This window comes from Balaenoptera borealis, assembly GCF_965194805.1.
Source record: "Balaenoptera borealis genome assembly, chromosome: 15".
NCBI lineage: Eukaryota > Metazoa > Chordata > Mammalia > Artiodactyla > Balaenopteridae > Balaenoptera > Balaenoptera borealis.
This window is the reverse complement of record NC_138871.1, coordinates 15,201,197-15,224,644: the sequence shown is the minus strand read 5'-3', so window position 1 is coordinate 15,224,644 and position 23,448 is coordinate 15,201,197. Positions and strand designations below refer to the sequence as shown.

Here is a 23,448-nt window from a genome sequence, read left to right as displayed (position 1 = left end):
TTTTCCACTTCCTCTTGCTTGCTCTGCCTTGGTTTTACTTCCTCCCTCTCTAGACTTTCTGGAAAGTTCCTTTTATCTTTTGATATTTGCAGGGTGAGTCCCTCTCCCTGGGACATTCCTTTTTCACCTCTTATACTCACTCACATGTCCTATGACAGGGTCCCCGGATCTACCAGACCTGGACAGCATCCCTCACACCCACCAGCTCCCTCCTCTCTCTTTGCCAGTGTCCTGAAGGTGGGCAAGACAACACGCTCCCCCATCTCAGAAGCTCAGCTGGACTCGCCACTTCCACGTGATCTTAGTGGGGAAGGGAAGGAAGCCAGGGTTTGTCCCACGGGAAGCTTGTTGATCGAAGCATAACAAATATCCATCCTACCTCCCTCCTGTAGGGAGGCTGCCATCCTCTGAGCCCTGGCCGGCCACTTTCTTCCCCTAGGTGGCCCCCAGGTAAGGCCTGTCCTGTGTCTACACCGACTGCACCAGTTCGGCCACACTCACTGCAGTACTGCAGGATGGAATCCATGTCCGGAAATGCTGGCAGCCTCCCCAGCTTCTTATGTGCCCCCTCGTAAGAATACCATGAACACTTCCCATTGCATCGTGCTCACATGTTTCTGGAAGTCACCGGAAGCTGCAGCCAAAGCTCTGCTCCATCATTTCTCAAAAGTTACCTAAGTCAGCAAGGAGGCTTTCAGACTCAGACCCCTTCTCCTCTCTGAAGGCTGGTTCATGCTGCCTGCTGCCTAAGCCATGGGGCCTGCCGCCAAGTCCCTTGAAGCTTCATCCTTTGACTTCATCTGGGAATTAACTCTCATCAATGCCCCTCTCAGTTCTTTTTTTGTTTTTTTTAATGAATTTATTTATTTATTTATTTATGGCTGCATTGGGTCTTCGTTGCTGCACGCAGGCTTTCTCTAGTTGCAGCAAGCAGGGGCTACTCTTCGTTGCGGTGCACGAGCTTCTCATTGTGGTGGCTTCTCTTGTTGTGGAACACGGGCTCTAGGCGCGAGGGCTTCAGTAGCGTGGCGTGTGGGCTCAGTAGTTGTGGCTCATGGGCTTAGTTGCTCCACAGCATGTGGGATCTCCCCGGACCAGGGCTCGAACCTGTGTCCCCTCCATTGGCAGGAGGATTCTTAACCACTGAGCCACCAGGGAAGTCCCCCTCTCAGTTCTTAAGTTTCTTAAAGAATGCTTTTGTTAGCTGCAGCATCCCACTCCACACCTACATCTGCCCAATTGTATTTTTAGAGCCCTTCATGACCTCGATCCTCTGTACACAGGATGTCCTAGTGTCGGCAGGTAACGTCCTTATTCTTGCACTTAAATGCACCCTGAGCTGAGCAGCGGATAAGGGCTCTCACCTGGGAGCTGTCATGGCTGAAGATGATGGAGCTGAGGTCCCCGCAGTTATAGTGTTTGATGAGGTCCTCTGTTGTGTAGGGGATCTGAAGGCTGCCCGCTCGCAGGCTCTCCTGCTGCAGGAGGGTCTGGTTTAAGGCAAAGATGACCTGAGTGGAGAAAATATAGGTCTCTTTTAAGTCCACTGACACAGCAATCATTAGCTGCCGTCTTATTTCTTTTGTCCATGGTTGGCAATAGCCTCACCTGTGTTCGTTATATAAGGACATGGACCTGCTGCTAAAAAAGGGAATGCAAGTCCCTGGATCGTGACCAAAGAAAAGGAGGACAGTCCTGCCCAAGTCAGCCCCCATCAGATGACACCTGGGGAAGGGCCTTAAGAGGGACACCGACAACCTGGAACTCTCCCATGACAGTGATCAAGAGGTGAGGGTCCCAAAGAGCTGGCTGTGAGGACCTGGGGAGGTGGGGCAGGGAGGGACACACAGACAGACACACGAACCAACAGGTTTCAGTTACATCAAGGACTGGACAGGACTGTACACAGTACACACAGGTCTTTTCCAACCATCAGGGTGGCATTTGCCAGCTAATGGATTCATTAGCTCCATGGAATGTTAATGGAAGTTATTGTGGGAAAAAGAGGGGAAATGAAGGCTACACAAAATCAAACAGATTTTTATCTTTAGGAACTTTGCCAAGTCTTGACACACTAGAGTGTGCTCTGCTTCTCCCCGAGGAGGGGAGAGCGTGCTGGGTTTCCCAAGCTGATTTCAGGCACACATCACAAGAGAAGGGTTAACTGGAACATCTTTGGGGACAATCCAGACTCAAGGAATTTTACAAAGCAGTGAATTCCCCTTGGCACTGGAGAGCTAGGTCAGAGGGGGAAAGGCGGGGATTCTGGCACCCGGAGGGAATTGGGACCAGCCACCCTCTACAAGGCTCCTGACAGCACTGTGGCATTTTCCCTCTCATTCGCTCAAGTATGGACACAGACATATCACCTTTGACAGCTGCCCCAGTAGTCAGTGTATAGGATACTGCCTTTGCTGGAATGTTCCCCTCTCCCTCTGGCTGAAATGCAGACAGGCGGGACCTGTCTGATCTTGAGGTCTTCAGCAGGAAATTTTCAATTCTCTGGGGATAACACATTGCAGGTCTCAAGTCATCAAATGACACTATGCAGCCCCAATCCCCTTCTTTCTCCTCCTCATTCTGAGTGGCAAAGAGCATGGGAGTCTTGTCACTTTGCTTCCCACAGGCCACCGCACGTGAGCCTGCCTGCCACACACCCTCCTTCCACACCCCTTCCTCCCTGGGTTACTCTGTCCCTGTCAAGGCACCTTAACCAAATGCGGAGGGGGGCAGCTCCCTCTTTGTAAAATCCCCTCCTCTCCTCTCTTCTCTCCACATCCCCCCCTCCCTGTCAGAGACACCTCCTCCAGCCTCTCCTGGAGGTCAGCTCCCCAAGGATCTGCAGACCAGCTGCTTCTATCTTGGGACAGGACCCTCTGGGCCATGCTGTGTTCCCACCCTCCCCACCCCTCTGCTGGTGATGTGAGTTGACAGAAGCAGACATATCCATGGGCATGTTTGCAAATTTCAGTCTAAGTGAGGAAACTCATGATGAGCCCCTGGGTTCTAAAGCCATACAGTGAGGACCTATCCACACCACTGGTTGTTGCTAAATGGCTTTCAATCAGCTGGAGGAACGAACCTTTGGAGGGGAGGCGCGGGGGCGTTATGGAAGCACCTCTCAGGTTTGCCATGCCCCAGGCTAAGGCTTCACACGTTCTGTCTCAGTATAACTCATCCAAACCAAGATCCCAGGTTCTGATCAGCTCACAAACACCTGCTTATGGCTTTTAGTGTTCTAAAGGCATTCAGGATGAGCCCAGGTTACCTGTTGCTAAGAGACCTTCCTCTAAGAGTTTCCATTGACTCTGTAATGTTTTTTTAAAGTGTTCTTGGTATTTAGAGAAGATTGATCCACTCATTCTAATAGACTCACCAGTCTGCAAATTGGGGAACACTGTATGGGCCACATTATATGTTAAATAAGAACTTTGATTATTCAGTCCCCTCTCAACATATTCAAGGGTCACCTGTTGACAAGAAGCTTACAAAGACTTGCTAGGATGTTTGTCTTTGCTTTTGATGATTAAGCTTTAAATAAGTTTGCATCCTAAAACTAAGCCAGTAACATTATTTTCTGAGTGCTGACTATGTACCCTGCTAAAGAGTTCGCTTCTGTTCTCATTTAATCCTCTCAACATCCTAAAGTAGTAACTATTGTTAAATCTATTTTAAAGAACAAGAAAATGAGGGGGAAAGAAGTTAAATAATTTGCTTATGGTCACATAGCTTAGTAAACCAAAGTGTCCACACAAAGTGTATGAACCCAAACAGTTCAATACCAGAGCCCGAGATCTTCACCACCATGTTGTACACGAGGTACGCTGCTACCAAGTAGCGTAACTGACTTTTGTCATATGGTCTAATTTAAATTATTAGGCTTATGCTAAAGACCTAGGAGTCTGAAATTGGGAAGAAGGGAGGGAGGGTTAGAGGAGGGAAAAGAGAGGAAAATGGGGAAGCAGAAAAGGAATCAGAAAGAAAGGCACACTAAAGCTTTTTTTTCACCCAGATAAGAGTAGCACTCACACTATATCTAGAAAACAGAAAATTTTATACAAAAGAAGTTTTAAATTGCCCGTAATTTCAACACTCGAGTTATAACTGCTTTTAACAACATGTGGGTATATTTTGAGTATATTTTCTTTCATTTTATTCTATACCTTTTATACAATTGATTGTATTATACATAATATTTAGTATCCTTAACTGTGTCACCTTGCTGTACAGCAGTAATTAACACAACACTCTAAATCAACTATACTTCAATTAAAAAAAAAATTAGTATCCTGCACTTTTTGTGTGACAGTGTAAGCATCTCCTCACATGACAGAGTTCTTAGCCTCACATTGCATGTGATAGGCCATCACTTAGCTAAACTTTCTATTGTCAAATAGTTAGGTCTTCATTTTTAAAAAAACTATCATGAATAACACTGTCAAGAGTATCCGGGAGCAGAAAGTTTTTTCTATTTTCAAATTATTTCCTTGGTATTGATGCCTAACCAGTCAAAAGATTTTTACTTTTCTTTTTGCTAAAAACCTTTTTACTTCTGCTTTTTTTTTTTTTTTTTAGTAAAAATTTAACTCTCCGTTAAAACACAAATTCAATAAGCATTAAGTGGTAACACAGACAATCTCCCAAAGCCAATTTTATACAGAAGCCCTGCCTCCGGTACAATCTGTACATCCGAGCTGATGCAGCCCCAGCTGCGTGCCAGGGGAACCGCACTGCTGCGATTGCACACGCCCACGGTTCCCTCTGCCTGGAAGGCTTCTCCTACCCTCATCCCTATGGCAGACACACACGTGTCCTTTGAAATAGCAACAGGAGAATCTCCTCCTCGTGAAGCCTCTGTCATTAACTCCCAGGCACAGTGAGACCATCTCCTCTTTGCCCAGAGCCTCCTGTGACTATTCGATTACACCGCTAATGGCATCGCCCTGTGTAGCCACCCCAAGGGTAGCAGTCGTGTCCTCCTCACCTCTGCATCCTTCCCATCTGGCAAACAGGACATGACATACTGTAAGCATTCAATAAATTTTGACTGAACGAATAAGGTTTAGAAATGACTCTGCCAAAAACTGAAGTCTGAGGCAGGATGGACGCTTAATAAAGGAAGCCCAGCAAAATTTTGCCAGCCAAGCCAAATAGGGAGCATCTCCAGAAAAGCCAGACTCACCAAACTTCTCAGAAAAGTAAATGGGGGGTGGAGGCAGGGGAGGAGTATTAGGCCTAATGTGGGGGGGAGTAAATCTTACCCCCAGAGACTCACGTTTTCTTTGAGCTTATCCCTCAGCCAGCTTTGGGAGGTCTGCATTTGGGCTTATTCCTTAAATGCTTGTGCCTACCAAGCCTCCATTCTCTTAAACTCCCATATTCTCCTGGTATAAATCAGGATAGGCTAAGCTCTGTCACAATAACAAATTAAACCTGAAATTTCAATGGCTTAGCAAATGTCTGTAGCTTGCTCACACAAAGTCTGAGTGAGGTAGTGGCCCTTTCATCCATCTAGTCCCTTGGGAATCCAGTTTGGTTTATCTCGTGACACTCTTCTCCCATCGGTTTCCATGGGAGGCAATGGAGTCAATATGGCAGGCGACCTACATTTCCTAAATGCCTCAGCCTGGAATTCCCACAATTCATTGGCTAGAAGTAGTCACATGGCCTTGCCTAATCCTCAAAGGGGCTGGGAAATGTAGTCTTCCCATTTGCCTAGGAAGAAGTAATGTCCTTGAGACATTAAAATGGTTGACGGGGAGTTTAGTGCATTAAGTTAGTCAAGATATCAGACACGTCCCTATTCAGAATTACACAGAGTCCCTGGTGGAAGAAGAACATCAGAACAGTAACCTGGCCAATGGTGCTCATCCTGAAGGTTCCCTGGCAGCCTGTGGTCCTCAAGCAACAGAAGATCTGGGGACAGCAGAGGCTGGGGATGGGGGTGGGGGGAAGCGCAAGATAGGGAGCAAAAAGCCAGTCGTAATCCTGGGTTGGCCTAGAATTCTGGAAATTGAGTGGTTGGCCAACCAAGCATCATCAAGAATGAGAGAGTGTAATGGATCTGAAAGGTGTCATGAAAGGTCATTCTTGTGTCAATTAATAAAGAACAGAATCACAGCAAGTACAGTGCTAAATATTCCTGAAGTTCATTCATTCTTCTTCCATTCATTAATTCAGCCAATAAATTGTTATTGGTGCCTACTGATCCAAGCACTGAAGATACAGTAATGAACTAGAAAGACAAGATCCTTGCCATCCTAGGGTTTTCATTTTACCTGGAAGTGTGGGAGGTGATGTCAAGAAGAAGAGGAGGAGGAGAAGGGGGCTGGTGTATCACAGAAAGACATCACCCTCCCAGAGGCAGTGGCCCAATGTTAAACTTTCACTCTATGATTTCAGGCTTGCTAGGACAGCCCATCCACAAGCAAATCAAAACCCTTCCCAGATTAGCCCTTTGCTGCTTTGCCTTGGCAGGAAGGAGGTCCTTCCTTGTGGCACCCAGCAACTCTGAGGAGGCCATACTACAAATACATGTCTTTTAAGAAAGTGTGAACAGTGAACTGTGCATGTGTCTGAGTTGGTGCTAAGTCTTTTTTTTTTCCTAAAAAACCACAGAAACGCCCTTTTAAAATCTCTAACACAACTTCGTATACTCACCGAGTCTTTTCTTCTAGAGCTGCTACAACCTTCTAACTATTAACCTTGGAGGCTTTAATCCTGTGCTTATTTATAGCCTAACTACTTCTGAGAGGCCTTAAGCATCTTGCAGATGAAAAGCCAGCACCGGATAAGCCACTGACCACTCTGCCTCAAGTGCCCACCTAAGAGATTTGGTGGAAGGGGCTGGGTTTTCTTGGCTGGAAAGAGCAAGGATCCCAGCCCACAGTGCTCCCTGGAAGATCCTGAGCACCAAACACAGGGCTCGTTATCTGTTCCATGAAACGCATTCAGTGAAAGCCAAAGGAAGGCTCAGAGAAGCACCTAAAGGGACAGTTTGGCCCAGGTGTTCCTAGAAGGCAGCCACCCCAACTCCTCCCTCCGTGGCTGAGCAGGGACCTGGGCAAGGCTCTGGTGCAATTTATGTCTAACGGAGTAAAGCTCTACTGACACAAACTAGACTCCTGGGAGAAAGACCAAACATGGTTTCCTGAGGAAGAAGTCTCTGAGTGAGGCCCAGGGTTTCCTTGGAGCCTAACACACCCAGTGACTCTGAGCCCTTGTTAGCTACCATCTTCACCACCACACAGCCAAGGACGTGAGTCTCTGCCTCCTCCAAACAGCAGCCCTTTATCACCTCTGCTGCCCAGACCTCGGCTCAATGTCCACTCCTGGGGCCACCAGAGCTCTGTCCAACCAGGGGCAGGGCCCCGGAGGCACTGCTGGAGGTGCCTTCCTTGCCGCAAACCCCTGGTGCAAAGCAAGGGTGGCCATTTGTGTCTGCCCCTGAGTAGAGGAGGTCACCACCCCAATGTCCCTGCAGGAAGTCTCCACGTCTTGAGGAAGAGGACACAGAGCACATGACGGCTGCACGAAAACAATACACAGCCCCAAACTCACCCCAGCTAAAGCCACTAAGGGCCAGACCCAGCTTCCTCAGAAACCTACAGGGGCCCCTCCAAAGGATTATCAACTGTCAATCGTCCTTATGTAGTTTACTCTCCTTGCTGTGCTTGGCAAATTCTGGGCCAGTCTAGCAAATGTGGGGTTCCAGGATGTGACTCACAGAGAAGCAAATTCCTAAGAAACAACTCTGTTTGGCTAAGTTAACCCCAGAGGCATCTTCCAGGAAGTTCATCCTGATGGGCGTTGTCAATGACCTAACCTCCTATGTTGCGGGATCAGTAACAGGTGATCGTAGGTGGGGCACAAGGACTGTTCTGAGACAGCCAGAAAGCCCAGGTGTACTGGACAGCACGTCCAGCCAGGGGCCAGGGGCAGGCAACCGGGAAAGGGAGCCAGGGCAAAGGAGCAGGCACGGGGTCCCAGCCGAGGGTCCCTGGCCATGCATGCTGCCCCACACCTCCTCCCCAATCAACTCCCCACTGCCCACTACCCCTTGTATCCAGTCAATTCCTTTCTTTGGAGTTTCTGCTAACATTTTCTCACATGTTGCACTGGTTGTTAAGATAGCTAGGACTATCTTAACAAACTGTGTAATTTAAACAACAGAAACATATTGTCTCACAGTTCTGGAAGCTGGAAGTCCAGAATCAAGGTGTTAGTGGTGTCATGCTCCCTCTGAAGGTGTTAGAGAGGTTAGGTTCTAGGCCTCTCTCCTAGCTTCTGGTATTTTCTTGGCTTGTGACAGCATAACTCCAATATTTACATGGCATTTTCCCTTGTGTGTCTCTCTGTGTCTTAATTTCCTCTTTTTATAAGGACACAGTCATATTGGATTAGTACCCACCCCAATGATCTCACCTTAACTTGATCATCTGCAAAGACCCTACTTCCAAATAAGGTCTCGGTCACAGGTCCTGGGGATTAGTATTTCAGTGTAAGAATTTAAGGACACACACACAAAAAAAGAATTTGAGGACAAAGTCTACTCATAAAGCATATCAATCTCAGCTCTACCCTCTTTTTAATAGTTAATATGGGGCTTCCCTGGTGGTACAGTGGTTAAGAATCCACTTGCCAATGCAGGGGACACGGGTTCGAGCCCTGGTCCGGAGAGATCCCACGTGCCACGGAGCAACTATGCCCATGCGCCACAATTACTGAGCCTGCGCTCTAGAGCCCACGAGCCACAACTACTGAAGTCCACGCGCCTAGAGCCTGTGCTCCGCAACAAGAGAAGCCACCGCAATGAGAAGCCCGCATACCGCAACGAAGAGTAGCCCCCGCTCGCCGCAACTAGAGAAAGCCCACGCGAAGCAACAAAGACCCAATGCAGCCAAAAAATAACTAAATTAAGTAAATAACTTTTTAAAAAGATAGTTAATATGCATATGGTAAAAATTTCAAACAGTACAAAGAAATGAATCTCCCTCCCATTCCTGTTCCCCAATCACCCTCTCTAAAAGTAATCACTGCTGCTAGTGTCTTGAATCTCTTTCCAAGGATAGTCTCTGCATGTAAAAACAGACAGATAGATACACAGACAGACAGACAGATAATAGATAGGTAGATAGATGATAGATAGATAGATAGATAGATAGATAGATAGATAGATAGATGATAGATGATAGATAGATAATAGATAGATAGATAGAAAGAAGCAGAGATATCACCTCCACTTTTTTTGGTTTTGTTTTTGTTTTTGCTCCTTTGGCCTTTAAGCAGTCAAATAAAAACCTTTCCATAAATAAATACTGAAGCTATACATTACAATGTAATGTAAAACAATCAAGGAATAAAAAGCCAAGTCTTGGCAAACAGAGATAACTTCCATTGTTTTTGAAGTAAATGCAGGCTGAGACTTTCTATCCACAAGGTAAAATCAATGACTAAGGCAAATCATAGAAAAGGAAAAGGGAAATTTCTGACAGCAAGAAGGGACAAAATGAAGGTTTCCTACACCTTTCCAGTGAGAAAGCAGGTTGGATACAGGAAGCCCCTTGGAGGCATCCCAGAGGTGACCCCACTGCCCCTAATCCAAAGAGGTCCTGGGACCTCTGCTCTGGGCTCAGGCTGACTCAGGCAGATCCCAAGGAGAAATCCAGGCAGAAGTCTACAGTTGAAGATTTCATACAACCCTACAAAGATTCAGGTTCATTTCTCCAAGATCTCAGATGAGCCAAACACCCAGATGGTTTGGTTTTCCCAGAAACCTCCTAAGCCAATTTTTTTCCAAAACACAGATTATAACTCATTATCCATCACATCATCATGGACATAAGTCTTAGCAGGCCTCACACACCGCTCTGCAGCTTGTTCATCTCTTTTCCTCCTCGCATCAGTCCACACGGTGCATCCAGGGCTGCCCCATGCTTCCTAACAGCTGCACATAAACCAGGACAAGCACGTGCACTAGCCCCCTTGGAGGGGCCGCTTCTGTAATGACAGCTCTGCTAGTGTGAAGCACCACCTACATTCCCCCCACCAGGTGACTCCGACATGCAGGCGGGGCTGGGAGCGATTGATTGAATTCAGTCAGGGTCAGAGCTCTAAGAACCTCAAGAGATGAATACCGACCACATTCAACTCTTTCAAATATGAAATGTCTTCCGAGAGCTGCAGTGAGTTACTGGCTCAGTCCTCCGACCCTGACTGACAGTTCTCCGCACCATAGTTTTCAGAGTCTGACTCATATCCTCACAAGGAAGGATGTGGGCTACAAGGGTGTTGGTGGATGGGGCCAGCATGCTCCTGAAACAGTACTGTTTCTACGGTTTTTCCACAAACATAAGCCGTTCTGTGGACTCAACTAACTAGAAACCTCCATTTAAAACATTATTTCAGAAGAAATCCACATTCTGTCTTCTTCAGTCCGGCTTTGGGAATGCACCAGAAAGCTCCAAGAATTCCTCTCTAACGCCTTCTATATGGTTGCCACCTTGCCAAGCTACTGTGCTGCCGTAGCAACAACCAATTCTCTTAAAGGAAAACTGCTGGGTAACAGACACCTTCACACAGGTCCTTGTCACTCACTGTCAATCTGTTAACAGCACCTGAGGGCAAAGCAAGATGCATTAGAGAAGAGAGGATGAGAGGTGGAGGTGGTGGAATATTAGAGCTCTGAGCGCCTGGAGGGGACAACAAAGGGATAAGCAGGATGTATTTACAATAATAGTAGTAGCAATAATGATAATAACAGCAGCAGCAAGCCCTCCCCCACCCTGCAGTCAGCCGTCCTCCGGGAGGTGGAACTGCATTCGGGAAGGAAGATGGGGCCCCTGCCCTGAGGCATGGCTGTTGGCAGGGGGACAGGACAAAAGGGCCTGTGATGGCAACAGGTCACAGAGGGCAGTAAAGGATAAACACGAACACTCAGTGGGAGCTCAGGCCCAGGTGAAGACCCCAGAGAGAAACCATCACAGTCACTTCCTCACCCCAGAACTATAGTTTGGTCCTCCACATCAAAAAAAAAAAAAAAAGGTGACGCCAAGAGCCTCCAAGACCTTAGAGCAAACCAGGCTACTTCCCTTGAAACCTGTAAAGATTTCTGTCCTCAACCATGCAAAATAGCAGCTTTGCCTAAAGCTCTGCCACCAGCCATTCTTGCTGTCTTCAGGGTGTCCCCCTTGGGCTCATAGGAAGACTTCTGACCTGTTGGGAAAAACTCATTTATCTCTTGAGGCCACTAGGGGAGGGTCCCAGCAGAATCCAGGGCATCCCAGCTGGGGATACAGTAGATAGGGCTGTGTCTACAGCAGAGGGCGAGCAGAGCCCAGTGGAAGCCTCTGCAAGGAGATGGGCTCAGAGTGCTTCTGAATGGGTCCTGCAAAACCTTTGTTGTTCTCCAAGCCTCACCTAGAAAATGCATTGTATTTGGAAGGACTCAGGGCCACAGAAGCCACCAGTGGGGGACTTGCCTCCTTGGAGAGGTTCCCAGTGGTCTCCAGAGTGTACCAAGCTCTACTTTTTGAACACCTGTTACCCCAAGTCAGGTGCTCTGCTCTATTGTGAGACATTTTTAACTATTAGAAAGTCCTTCCTTCTTTTTGAGCTCCCTGTCTCGCCATGACTGCCATGTACTCATTTTTGTATGTATCAATACAGTGTGTGTTTCCACACATGCATAATTTGTTAGCAGCCATCAAAAGAGAAAACGTACATGTCCCACTTCTAGGAATCACTCCTATAGAAATACAAGCACAAGTGTGTAATAAATATGCTAGTGTCGCCAGTGAATTTAAGGTTCTTTCTTCATCGTGAAAGAATTCGAGGACGAAGTGATGGGTAAGAATCAGATTTATTTAGAGAGAAATACACTCCACAGACAGAGTGTGCACTATCTCAGAAGGCGAGAGGCCTTGGGAGAAACACACCCCCAAAGACGGAGTGTGGGTCATCGAAAGGCAAGAAGCAAGAGGCCTCGAAATATGGGGTGGTTAGTTTTTATGGGCTGGGTAATTTCATAGGCTAATGAGTGGGAGGATTATTCCAACTATTTGGGGGAAGGGGCGGGGATTTCCAGGAATTGGGCCACGGCCCACTTTTTAGCCTTTTATGCTGGGCCTCAAAACTGTCATGGCGCCTGTGGGTGTGTCATTTAGCATATGCTAATGTATTACAATGAGCATATAATGAGGCTCAAGATCCACTGGAAGTCAAATCTTCCACCATCTTGGACCCAGTTGGTTCTCACTAGTTTTCATCATGTCCTATGGCTATGTCATTCTTTTAAAGGTTGTGCCCTGCGCCTTTCCCTCCTGTTTCATTAGTGCACAAGGGGAACTGTAACAGAGCTCTCCCTGACACTGGGACAGTTCAATCAAAATTGGAATGACCCAAGAGGAAGAAGATATGGAGATATATGTATATGTATAGCTGATTCACTTTGTTATAAAGCAGAAACTAACACCCCACTGTAAAGCAATTATACTCCAATAAAGATGTTTAAAAAAAAAAAATTGGGATGACCCTTCTTCTTCGTAAAAACACCAAATGGCGTATGACGCCGGTGCTGCGGGAGGGCCCAGAGGCCCCTGGGGGCCCTGGAATGGGAGGCCCTGGTGACTTCCACGGAAGCTTTGGCAGCGGCGTCCGGGGTCAGGGTCACAGCCAGGGTCGGGGCCGCAGAGCACGTGGAGGCAAGGCTGAGGACGAGGAGTGGCTCCCCATCACCAAGCTGGGCCACCTGGTTAAGGACCTGAAAATCAAGTCCCTGGAGGAGAGCTATCTCTTCCCTCTGCCCATCAAGGAATCCGAGATCACTGACTTTTTCCTAGGAACATCCCTCAAGCAGGAGGTTTTCAAGATTATGCCTGTACAAAAGCCGACCCGTGCTGGCCAGCAGACCAGGTTCAAGGCATTTGTCGCCATTGGGGATTACAACGGACATGTCGGTTTGGGTGTCAAGTGCTCTAAGCACATAGCCACTGCCATCCATTGGGCCACTATTCTGGCCAAGCTCTCCATCATGGCCATGCGACGAGGCTACTGGGGGGACAAGATCAGCAAGCCCCATACTGTAACTTGCAAGGTGACTGGCCGCTGTGGCTCTGTGCTGATGTGCCTTATCCCTGGTCCCAGGGGGTACTGGCATCGTCTCAGCCCCTGTGCCCAAGATGCTACTGATGATGGCTGGAATTGACAACTGCTACACCTCTGCCAGGGGCTGCACTGCCACCCTGGGCAACTTTGCCAAGGCCACTTTTGATGCCATTTCCAAGACCTACAGTTATCTCACTCCTGATCTCTGGAAAGAGACAGCGTTCACCAAGTCTCCGTATCAGGAATTCACTGACGATGTTGTAAAGACCCACACCAGAGTTTCCGTGCAGAGGACCCAGGCTCCAGCTGTAGCCACCACATAGTTTTATATGAGAAAAATAAAGTGAATGAAGCCGTAAGAAAAAAATTGGAATGACCACATAGAGAGGATTCTTGCCCCCAACAGGGCGGGAGATTGGATGTGATGACCTCAGATGGTCATCTACTTATAAGTCCTTGAGTTGCTCCATCTCAGGAAGCGAGGGAAGCAGACGCCCTGGTCTCACTTTCTGTCCTCTCTGCCTCCCTTGTTTCTCCCCCATCAGCACAGGCCATGAGGCTCCATGGAGCCTTCCATGTCTGTTAATTAATGGCCCTCACCCAGATCACTGTGTCAGGTCAATTTCCACCACCGGGGGAAAAAATCCACAAAACCATCCTCTTATTTCAGACTTTTTTCTCCTGCTAGGTGTTCCAGAAGTGCCAAATCACTGTGCTCCCTCCTCCCCCAACCCTCTACCCAAACCACAGCCCCTGAAGAGACAGCCCTACATAGGATGTGATTCTGCCTGTCCCCTCCCTCCCCAGGCCATGCCAGTTACACCTGGGTGGACATCTGACTCAATGGTATAGCACTGGCTGAGCCATGAGATTTACACCCAAAGAGTACATCTACCCCACAGAATAGACTCAAAAAATCATCCAGAAGCAGAAAATACTCATCTCCAGGCCGAAAAGCAATTGTTTCGTTTCAAATCTCTTCATCTGCATTGGTTGAGATTGTATGAGGGGTAAGAGACAGCAAGAAAGGAAGAACTAGTGGAAATTATTGCAATTATGATAAAACTCCAATTAGCATGAAGTTTCTAACAGTGCAAAGACTTAAAGGGACTTACTTTTCCCCTTCGAAAACACAGCTAGATAGACAGATTTCTGCTTTCACTTTAGTGTTTGTCTTTTATTATACTGTCTTTTAGAAAAAAAATTATCAGTCCACCCAAAACCATGTCTTGTCAGCTAAATGCTCTTCCCCTTCCCTCCAATGACACATACTCACCCCATCTGCACTGTCTTCTGAAAAGTTGTGTTCACTGGAAGAAGTAACAAGCTTATTACCTGCCAGTTTAATTCAGTGTTCAAATGCCACCCTTCCTTCCCCGCTCTCCCCGCCATGTCTCCCTTTCCACTCCCCCCTTGCTTCCCCACATCCCCTCTTCTCTCTCCCTTTCTTTCTGGGCTTGTGGAAAGAATCCATTAAGCTCCCTGTCCAACACGTGCAGCAGACTTCTTTCTCTTTCTTGAGACTTCTTCAGCTGTGGGGAGACCCAGGTCCCAGTTGGGGCATTGTTGCGGGAGCCCACAGGCTGACGGGGGCGGGGGGCGGGGGGGGGCTGGGGTCCGGCAGATGCCTTTTTTGTCGAAGATAAAGGCCTCCCACCCCCACATCGAGCCTCTCCACTTTCCAGCACTTTCATCGCCCTCCGATCAAAGGGCTGCTCTGAATATGAAAGGCACCACCCATTATGCGGCTCCGGTCAGCCCCACCTCACCACCCCCCAGCCGCCCAGCTCTCAAACAAAGCCCCTGGCATCTGTTCAGGCGCAGCCCTCACCTTCTGGGCCGTTGGGTTGTTGCGTTTTCTTTTTTTCTTAGTTCACTTTTGAGAGCCATTCGGTCCCTTGAAGTATAGTTGGGGAGCAGAGGGGAAGATCTCTCGCATCCTCAGAACATTCCGCCCGCATAATTTTTCAAGACACCTTGAGGATTTCTGGTCCTTGCCTCTCCCACCTCACCTGGGTATCCAGGCAGTCAGGACGTCCCCCTCAAGCTCATTTATTTCCCCCTTTCCCAGCCACTCTTAAAAATCGCTTCTCCTTCTTTACCTGAAAGGGGACTACGCCCTTGGAAGAGTCTAGACCGACCCCTCATGGCAAGACGACGGAGAAGGTCCTGCTCCTTTTCTGTCATGTTAATAGACGGTGCCAGACTTCGGAACTAAAGCTTCCACACACTTCTCTGAACATGAGGTCTGCTTTTCAGGGGGAGAAAGGTGTTTCTCAAAACTTGGACCTGAGTTCTTCTCAGACAAAGGATTCAAGCATAAGGACCAGAGAAACTGACTTTCAGGGATGTTCCGACCTGAAGAAGTGTCATTTTGTAAATGATGACAATTCCTGAATACCAGGAGAGGACAGCGAGGGAACCTGGAAGAACACACCAGACAGACTGGGCCTCTTCTTCTGCAATCCCTGCCACCGCCTTCCTGCACACCCTCCAAGCCCTCTCCTCCCCTTGGTCAGGTTCCCCGACCACCCTCCCCTCCCACCCAGCCCACATCCTGCCCTGACTTCATGGCTGACTGAGCACATCCGTCTCCTGTTATGGATGTGGACTGAACTGTGCCCCCACCCGACCCCCAATTCACAGGCTGAAGCTCTAACCCTCACTATGACTGTATTTGGAGATGGTAATTAAGGTTAAACGAGGTCATTTGGGTGGGGCCCTGATGCAATAGGACTGGTGAGCTCTCTCTCTCTGTGCAGAGAAAAGGCCATGTGAGGACACAGCAAGAAGGCAGCCATCTGCAAACTGAGGAGAGAGGCCTCATCAGAAACCAACCCAGCCAGCACTCTGATTTTGTATTGTGAGCCTCCAGAACTGTGAGGAAATCAATTTCTGTTGTTTAAGCCACACAGTCTGTAGAAGCCTGTGATGGCAGCCCAAGTAGACTAGCACACCTCCTTCCCCCAAATCCCACACCATGCTGGGGTAATGATAAGAATTAACACCAATCTCTCCATCTCCAAGGCCCAGTGAAAGTTACAACCTCTGCTAAGCGCTTCAGGACTGTCTCAGTCCCTTCCTAGAAATTTCCGTTCTTTTCATTTCTACTGCCCTGAAAGGTAATTTTTCCTTTAAATTGTTTAAAGGAAAACAAGATAGACAAGACCGACAAGACAGACAAGCCTCAGGAGCAATAAGCTATGAAGAATGATATGAAGAACGAAATGAAAAGCACAATAAAGCTAACTTCACACACTTAACCACATCTGGACCGGCTACTGGGCCTAATTAGGCATAAGTGGTAAGCAGCTCACAAAATGGCTACACACTGTATTTGCTTCTGCCATAAAGAATGTCGCTGGCCATCTGGCTCTACAAGGATTGAGTCCCTTGCCACTGCAGTCACTGACCTTCAACACATCCTGAAAGGAGTTCCAGGTGGAGATCAGAAATTAGGTACCCTGTGCTCTGGGAAAACTGGCAGAACAGGACTTCAGACAGAAATTTTTAGGAGAAATGAAAAAACGCTGTATGTCACATCAGTAGCCAAGTTTCTTTGCCAATTGCATTGTAATCAGGTGTTTAAACTATGCCTTTCAAAGAATTTTCTCATTTATAGACAGTTATTGTTTTACTTTGATGCTTTTGCAAAAATTCCTTCATCTTCAAGGAGATTCATAGAAAGAACTTTTTGTCAAGAACAGATTTCTGATAAATGTTGGATCATACCACTGAACTGGGTAAGAAATTAAAGAATCCTAATGGAACCTGGATTCTAGCATCTTCCCATACTTAGAAAAGCGCTAAAATCATTAACAGAGACATCTGTTCCTTGCGACTAGCATCAACCTTCTTACCAAGATGTGTGCCTGGTTGCACGTACCCCCTTCGTCAAATCACATATAGACTGACTGCGCCACTGACCTCTTGGAAGCAGTTCCTCAGAGTTATCTGAGAGGCTGCTTCCTGGGCTATAGTCCTCAGTAAGTCCCCAAATAAAACTGAAACTCACATCTCTCACAAGTGTTTTTATTTCAGTCAACAGCTTTAACCACCACAAAGGGACCCAGAGCAGACTTCTCTCCTTCACCTGAACTCTATAAGGATCCAGAGCCTTGGAGCCTTGGTACCAGCAGGGTCCTTTGTGCCCATCCACCTCCTCAGCAGGTCCAAACGAATTTAAGTAAGCCTCTCCTGGTTCTTGGATCTCCTGATAATTGGTTGATGATCCTGAGTTCTATTTGGTGATATATAACAGGTACCTAGCCCACCAGTTGAAAGACACTGGGAAAAAAGGTGCCCCCCCACCAGCTGAAAGACACTGGGGGAGCCCAGTTGAAAGACACTGGGATTTGCTCAGTTGAAAGACACAGAGCAGTCTGGTCTGGGTGACTAGGTGGGCAGGCCTAAAGTCTTTCCTAAACAAGGGGCATCAGAAATCCAGCCTCCAGCTAACACTCCAGCCAGGTTCATGTACTTAATGAAACTTATACTTACAAGTTAGTTACTTAATTGGGTATTAAAGGAAGTATCACCATGAAAATGGCCCAAATGGGGCTCTTTTCTTGCATACGCAGTTAAGTTAGAGGAAGCTAGCTTGATAAAACATCTGTTCAGAATTCTGACCCTAAGGGAACAAGTCCTTCTAGGAAACATTTGTATTTCTTTCCCTGTGCACAGGAATTCTTATCTTATCAGACCATCTCCAATTCCTGAGACTGAGAAAAGGAAAAAATGCTGTATGTCACAGCAGTAGCCAAGTTTCTTTGCCAATTGAATTGTAATCAGGTGTTTAAACCATGCCTTTCAAAGAATTTTCTCATTTATAGACAGTTATTGTTTTACTTTGGTGCTTTTGCAAAAAATCCTTCATCTTCAAGAAGATTCATAGAAAGAACTTTTTGACAAGAACAGATTTCTGATATTTGGATCACACCACTGAACTGGGTAAGAAATTAAAGAATCCTAATGGAAAGCCTGATGGCTTCATAAAACTATTAGCAAAAAAGATTAGTTACATAGGAATGAGTGAACTGGTGAATATCATCATAATTTTTATAGTTTTTGTCTGAAGTATTACTGACTTTTAATGTGTGTTTTCCAGATATAAGGAAACCTTTCCCCTCAAGCTAATTATGACTTATAGCCACATGGTAAATTATACCTTTGTAAGCAGAACTGAAACATTTATCTTTTCTCTCTACCTGATCCCTCCAGAAATTGGGAAACTTATGTTCCCAGCAGCCTTATCAGATGAATAAGAAAGGTCACCTCCTGACAGGTGCAGGAATCTCAAGATATTCTGGGGACCTCAGGAACACAGGAATTCACCCAAATCTATAGATATCACAGGCAGAATCTGTGCCAAGCCCTTGGTGTGGCTTTCCTGGTCTTGGGAGGCCTTTTAAAAACTCAATCTGAGGTTCCTTATGAAAAGCTCCAGCCCAGCCAATTTAAAAGAGCCTATGTGACCCATTAACCAGATTTATTTTGCAAACAAATTAGTCTTAATTTGGCTGTGTGTGGTAGAAATTAGGGTAATTTTAGAGAGAAAAAGATTATGTTTCAGTGAATGTTAAATGCTAGTTTTGTTCACTGAGGTCTGTATTTACTGCCTATACTCACTTCCCAGAGAGTTCCTTGTGGTTATATTACATTATTGTTACGTTTAAATGAATTATTAAAAGGACATTCCAAGTTTGTTTCTGAAGCTTATCTCAGTATTCTATCCTTGGATGAAGACCAGGTGCCCCATGAGCTGCAACCAGGAGATTATGCATACAGGAAAAGGCATCATTTAAAGAACTATCTCCAACCTAGATGGAAGGACCCTTATCGGGTACTCTTAACTAGCTCATGCGAAGTGAAACTGAAGGGAATTGACTCTTGGATTAATATTTCCCACTTAGAAAAGGCCGCTGAACTGCACTGGTCTATTGAGAGGACTGCTGACCTCAAAATCACCTTAAAACCATGTTCAAACAGAGGAGAAAACTATACCCACAGCAGGACAAGAAGACAACATCAGAAGTAGACAGCTATCTCGAGATGCCAGACCTGACCCACATGATTATTTACAGTGTTTTCTTAATTTCTTGGACTTTTGCATAAATCAGTGTTTTTCTATCATGGTCACAAATCCCAGGCAGACTTTAAAAATTAATACAAGTGTTGGGTTTATGGTCAATTACCTACATCCAGTACTTCTGGGTTACCTTGGTGGATTTTTCTTCTCCAAGGCTCTAACTAGATGGCCCTTAGGAAATTTATTCTAGAAGAAAGAGGCTGTAGGTCTGTTCAGGCCATTATTGACATTACTCAATGAGAATCATACTTGTTCTGACCGTGACCATAAATATGAATTTTCTTTAAAAGTTACTCAAGCTCAGTCAGAGCAACGAGCTAAACTTCAGTCAAAGAATATAACCTCCTTCAGTTATGGGATGGATTTATATGGCTAACACCAGGCTGTGATCATTTAAGTTTAAAAGCCCCCTTATGTTGGGAACAATTAAACCATACCAAGGCTAATCAAACTAATAACACTAGGAAATTGGGCTGGTGCTGGTATGGAACAGATTGGGCAGGCAACTGGGAATATAGTAGCCTGCACCTAATGGAAATTCTTGGCTTAAATTCTTACTTTTGGCCCTATTAATGCTACTAGCTACATTACTTATATTCTACCTATTTTACAAGATCGTTGTTTCTTGCATTACAAAATGTGTTACTGAGCCTCCAATAAAAGTGATGACTAGACAACTTGAAACAATTGACCCAATATATAGTTCTATTTGAGATTAATGATTATAATAGTGTAACTCTAGACATGGGAGGAAGGAACGAGAGGGAATCTTTCCTGGACCATAACAGACTAGTAAGACAGGTGGTCCAGAGACTTTTCTCTACTGTTAACAGGGCCTAGTCCAGTAATAGCACATTGAATGGCCTACCAACAAAGTCCGGGCCTGACCTAGGAATGAGCATTCCTAGCACTGTGGTACAAAATAGTCAGGAAATGCCTTCCAAACCTAGGTTAAATTTATGATCATGAGGGGGCACTGCCAACTAAACAATGTCACTAGCCATCTGGCTCTACAAGGACTGAGTCATTAGCCACTGCAATTGTTGACCTTTCACATAGCCTAACCTCAAGGAAGAGATCAGGAATGAGGCACTCTGTGCTCTGGGAAAACTGGCAGAACAGGCCTTCAGACAGATATCTTTTAGGAGAAAATTTTTGCAAACCTGGATTCTTGCATCCTCCCATTGTTAGAAAAACACTAAAATCATTAACAGAGACCTTGTGACTAGCAGCAGCCTTCTTACCAAAATGTGCGTTTGGTCGAATGTACCCCCATCGTCAAAATCACATATATACTGACTGCTCCCCGTTCCTCTTGGCAGCAGTTCCTCAGAGCTATCAGAGAGGCTGCCTCCCAAGCTATAGTCCTCAGGAAGTCCCCACATAAAACTGAAACTCACAGCCCTCATGCTGTGCGTGTTTATTCCAGCCAACACTTCTACAGTCCAACCTGCCTCTGGCCTTTCTCTTATTTTGCATTTTCTCCAATATCAGCAATCATGGTAGGTTTTCCTTTACACAACAACCTAGATGATGCTCACGATCAAGTGCGCACAGAGAACAACTCTACGTGGCAGCTACCACCCTCCCCAGCTGTCTCACTCCCCAAACCCCAGGTGTCTTACTCCTGATGGCCCAGGGTCCAGGGCTAACACAACTGAAGCTCTCAGCCAAGAGGCTAACTACCTCTGACACCCCTGCAGAAGTGACCCGTGCCTCGGCCCCATCCAGCCCACACTCAGCTGCCAGGTGAATATCCTGCAACTCTACTCATATTTATACTCTCACTTCCCCTGGAAAACACCAGTGTTGCCCCCCAGCCCTCAGAGCATACAGTGATTTCCCTACCTCACACTCGTTCTCCAGCCTCATCACACCTCACCCCTGCACAGCCCAGCTCACCACCATTCGGCCAGCACAGCGTGCTTTTGGCCAGGTTCGCCTGCACTGCTGGCCCATCTGAAATATCTCCCTGTTTCCTCTGCCTGTGTAAATCCTAGCTTTTCCTTGAAAATCAGCTCAAATTCTAATATGCTTATTAAAGTAAGCCGGATAACAATTAGAAAGTAATACTGTTATACCTTTCCCCCATCAATCACATTCTTTGGCAGTCATGTCACTACAGTGGCTGCAGAAGGTGGGCCTCCTCCAGCAGAGGCCACGTCGAGAGCCCACCCCACCTGCAGTGGGTCACTTCAACTGCCAGCAGCAGGGGGCCTGGAAGGCACCTTCATTTTCAGGCTCTTCAGTCTACATGGTGCTCTCAAGGTTCAGGGCTTGTTCGGAGAGAAGCTATAAAACTGCACCACAGAACTGGAAACCACTCCTAGAAAGGAAGGGAAGGCCTCCCTAGGGCACCCCACAGCCTATGAGCACACAGCTCATGGCCCCCATGAGGTGTGTCTAACTTGCACTGCTGGCCCTGGAGCCACCCACCAGGAAGCTGGGAGAGGCACCCTGCCATTACTGTGCAACCAGCCTCCCTGCCCTGGTGGCAGGAAAGAAGTTACTCTGGGAGGATTAACAGGGGAAGAAGTCAGGGAAAAGATAGAAACAAATCAGCAGAGTCAATGCTGTGGTTTTGGTTGTTTAAGACAGCGTGGCCAGACAGAGTGATGAGAAAACAACAATCTTCAGAAAGTACCTTCCAATTAGGAAATATCACCTGTGCAAGGCACTGTGCTAGACTCTTTTAAAAAAAGAAAAAAGTTAAATCAACATCCTTGCTCTCTAGGAGTTTCCATGCTAGTTTGAGAGCTGAAATAAACAAACACATGGAAAGTTAGACACCAATCTAAGAATTAAATAAACATAAAGAGCCACTACAAGGCAGCAAAAGAACAGCTGCCCAGTGGGGATATGGCAACAGATGCTCTTAATTGGGGAGAAAAAGGAGTCTTTGGCAACCTGAGGTAACTCCCAGAGCCAATACAAGGACGGGGACCAGAATGGTGACCAAGAATAGAGACCAATGGTTCTCAAACTTGAGTGTGCATCAAATCACCTGGAAGGCTGGTTAGACCAAACATTGCCAAGTCCCACCCCACAGTCTCTAATTCAGGAAGTCTGGAGTGTGGCCCAAAATTGTGCATTCCTAACAATTCCAAGGTGGTGCTGATGCAGCCGGTGCAGCACACATTTTGAGAACATTCTGCATCAGAAGTAGGAAATGGGTGCCCTAATGACCGATCCAGCTCACAGCTAAATCTTATTAGTATTACACAAGGGGTTCACTTTTTTTTAGGTACTTACCAACATTTAAAAACCAGGGCATTTCCCAGAAAAACCCAGACTTCTGACTTCTCTTTTAAAACAAAAATAGAAAAGTCTGGAAATTGGATGAAGGTGGTCAAAAAGAACAAACTTCCAGTTATAAGATAAGTAAGTACTTAGAGATGTGACAGGCAACACGATGACTGCAGTGAACATTTCTGTGTGCTATGGATGAAAGTTTGTAAGAGAGTCCATCCTAAGAGTTCTCATCACAAGGGAAAAAAACATTTTCTTCTTTGTCCTTTTTTTTTTTATCTATAGGAGATGATGGATGTTAACTAAACTTATCGTGATAATCATTTCACAACCTATCATTATACTGTACCTTAAACTTACATGGTGTTGTATGTCAATTATATCTCACTAAAATGGGAAAAAAGAATAAATTATATAATATACTTCCAAATTATGAATTTAAAAAATGTGAAGGTCTGGCCACACTGGGTGCACATTTCTCCATGGCCAGCAATCGACTAGGACCAAGCAGCCACTGTCCTCTTCACTTGGCATATTCACCCCATAGATGCCACAATTCATGTCACTCCCCACTCCCAACACAGGCCAGTTTCATGCATTCCTGTTGCCTACCCAGCCCCTGCGATCCATGATCTACATAAGCACCTTTAATAACCATATGGGATTCAACAACCTGGAGAGACCATAATTTAACCAGTTCCCAGTGGCTGGGCCCATAGTTTGCATCAATTACACTGCAATTAATAACAACCAACATACATCTGTGTCATTTGCTCAATCATTTCATGGGATAAATTCATAGAAGTTGGATTGCTGGGTCAATTTGATACACAGTAGACCCGCAAAAAGGTTAAAGATACCATTTAAAATCAATTATGACACAAAATGAGAAAAATCAGCTAGCTAGATGACACTCTCTTTTTCTCCGCCCCCCCTTACCCCACACCATACAGCATGTGGGATCTTAGTTCCCTTACCAGGGATCAAACCCGCACCCCCTGCATTGG

At 46.2% G+C, this 23,448-nt stretch overlaps 1 protein-coding gene and 1 pseudogene across 32 annotated transcripts in view; one reads left to right on the top strand and one right to left on the bottom strand.

The window, feature by feature from the left end:
- Positions 1-23,448, bottom strand: part of TRABD2A (TraB domain containing 2A) — a 63,568-nt gene that overhangs the window by 14,068 nt on the left and 26,052 nt on the right. For 30 of the 31 annotated variants that reach the window (XR_014234889.1, XR_014234890.1, XR_014234891.1 and 27 more), the window contains one exon: positions 1,365-1,511. The exons of the other annotated variant lie outside the window; for it this stretch is intronic. Coding sequence is in view for 25 of the 30 variants with exons in the window: in XM_082357228.1 (XP_082213354.1) it covers positions 1,365-1,511 (147 nt within the window). In the remaining 5 variants the exon portion in view is untranslated. The remainder of the gene's footprint in view (positions 1-1,364; positions 1,512-23,448) is intronic. 31 annotated transcript variants of the gene reach the window in all.
- On the top strand, positions 9,196-14,368 carry LOC309612024 (small ribosomal subunit protein uS5 pseudogene; annotated as a pseudogene). The gene has a single exon. The product of its transcript is annotated as a small ribosomal subunit protein uS5 pseudogene (transcript).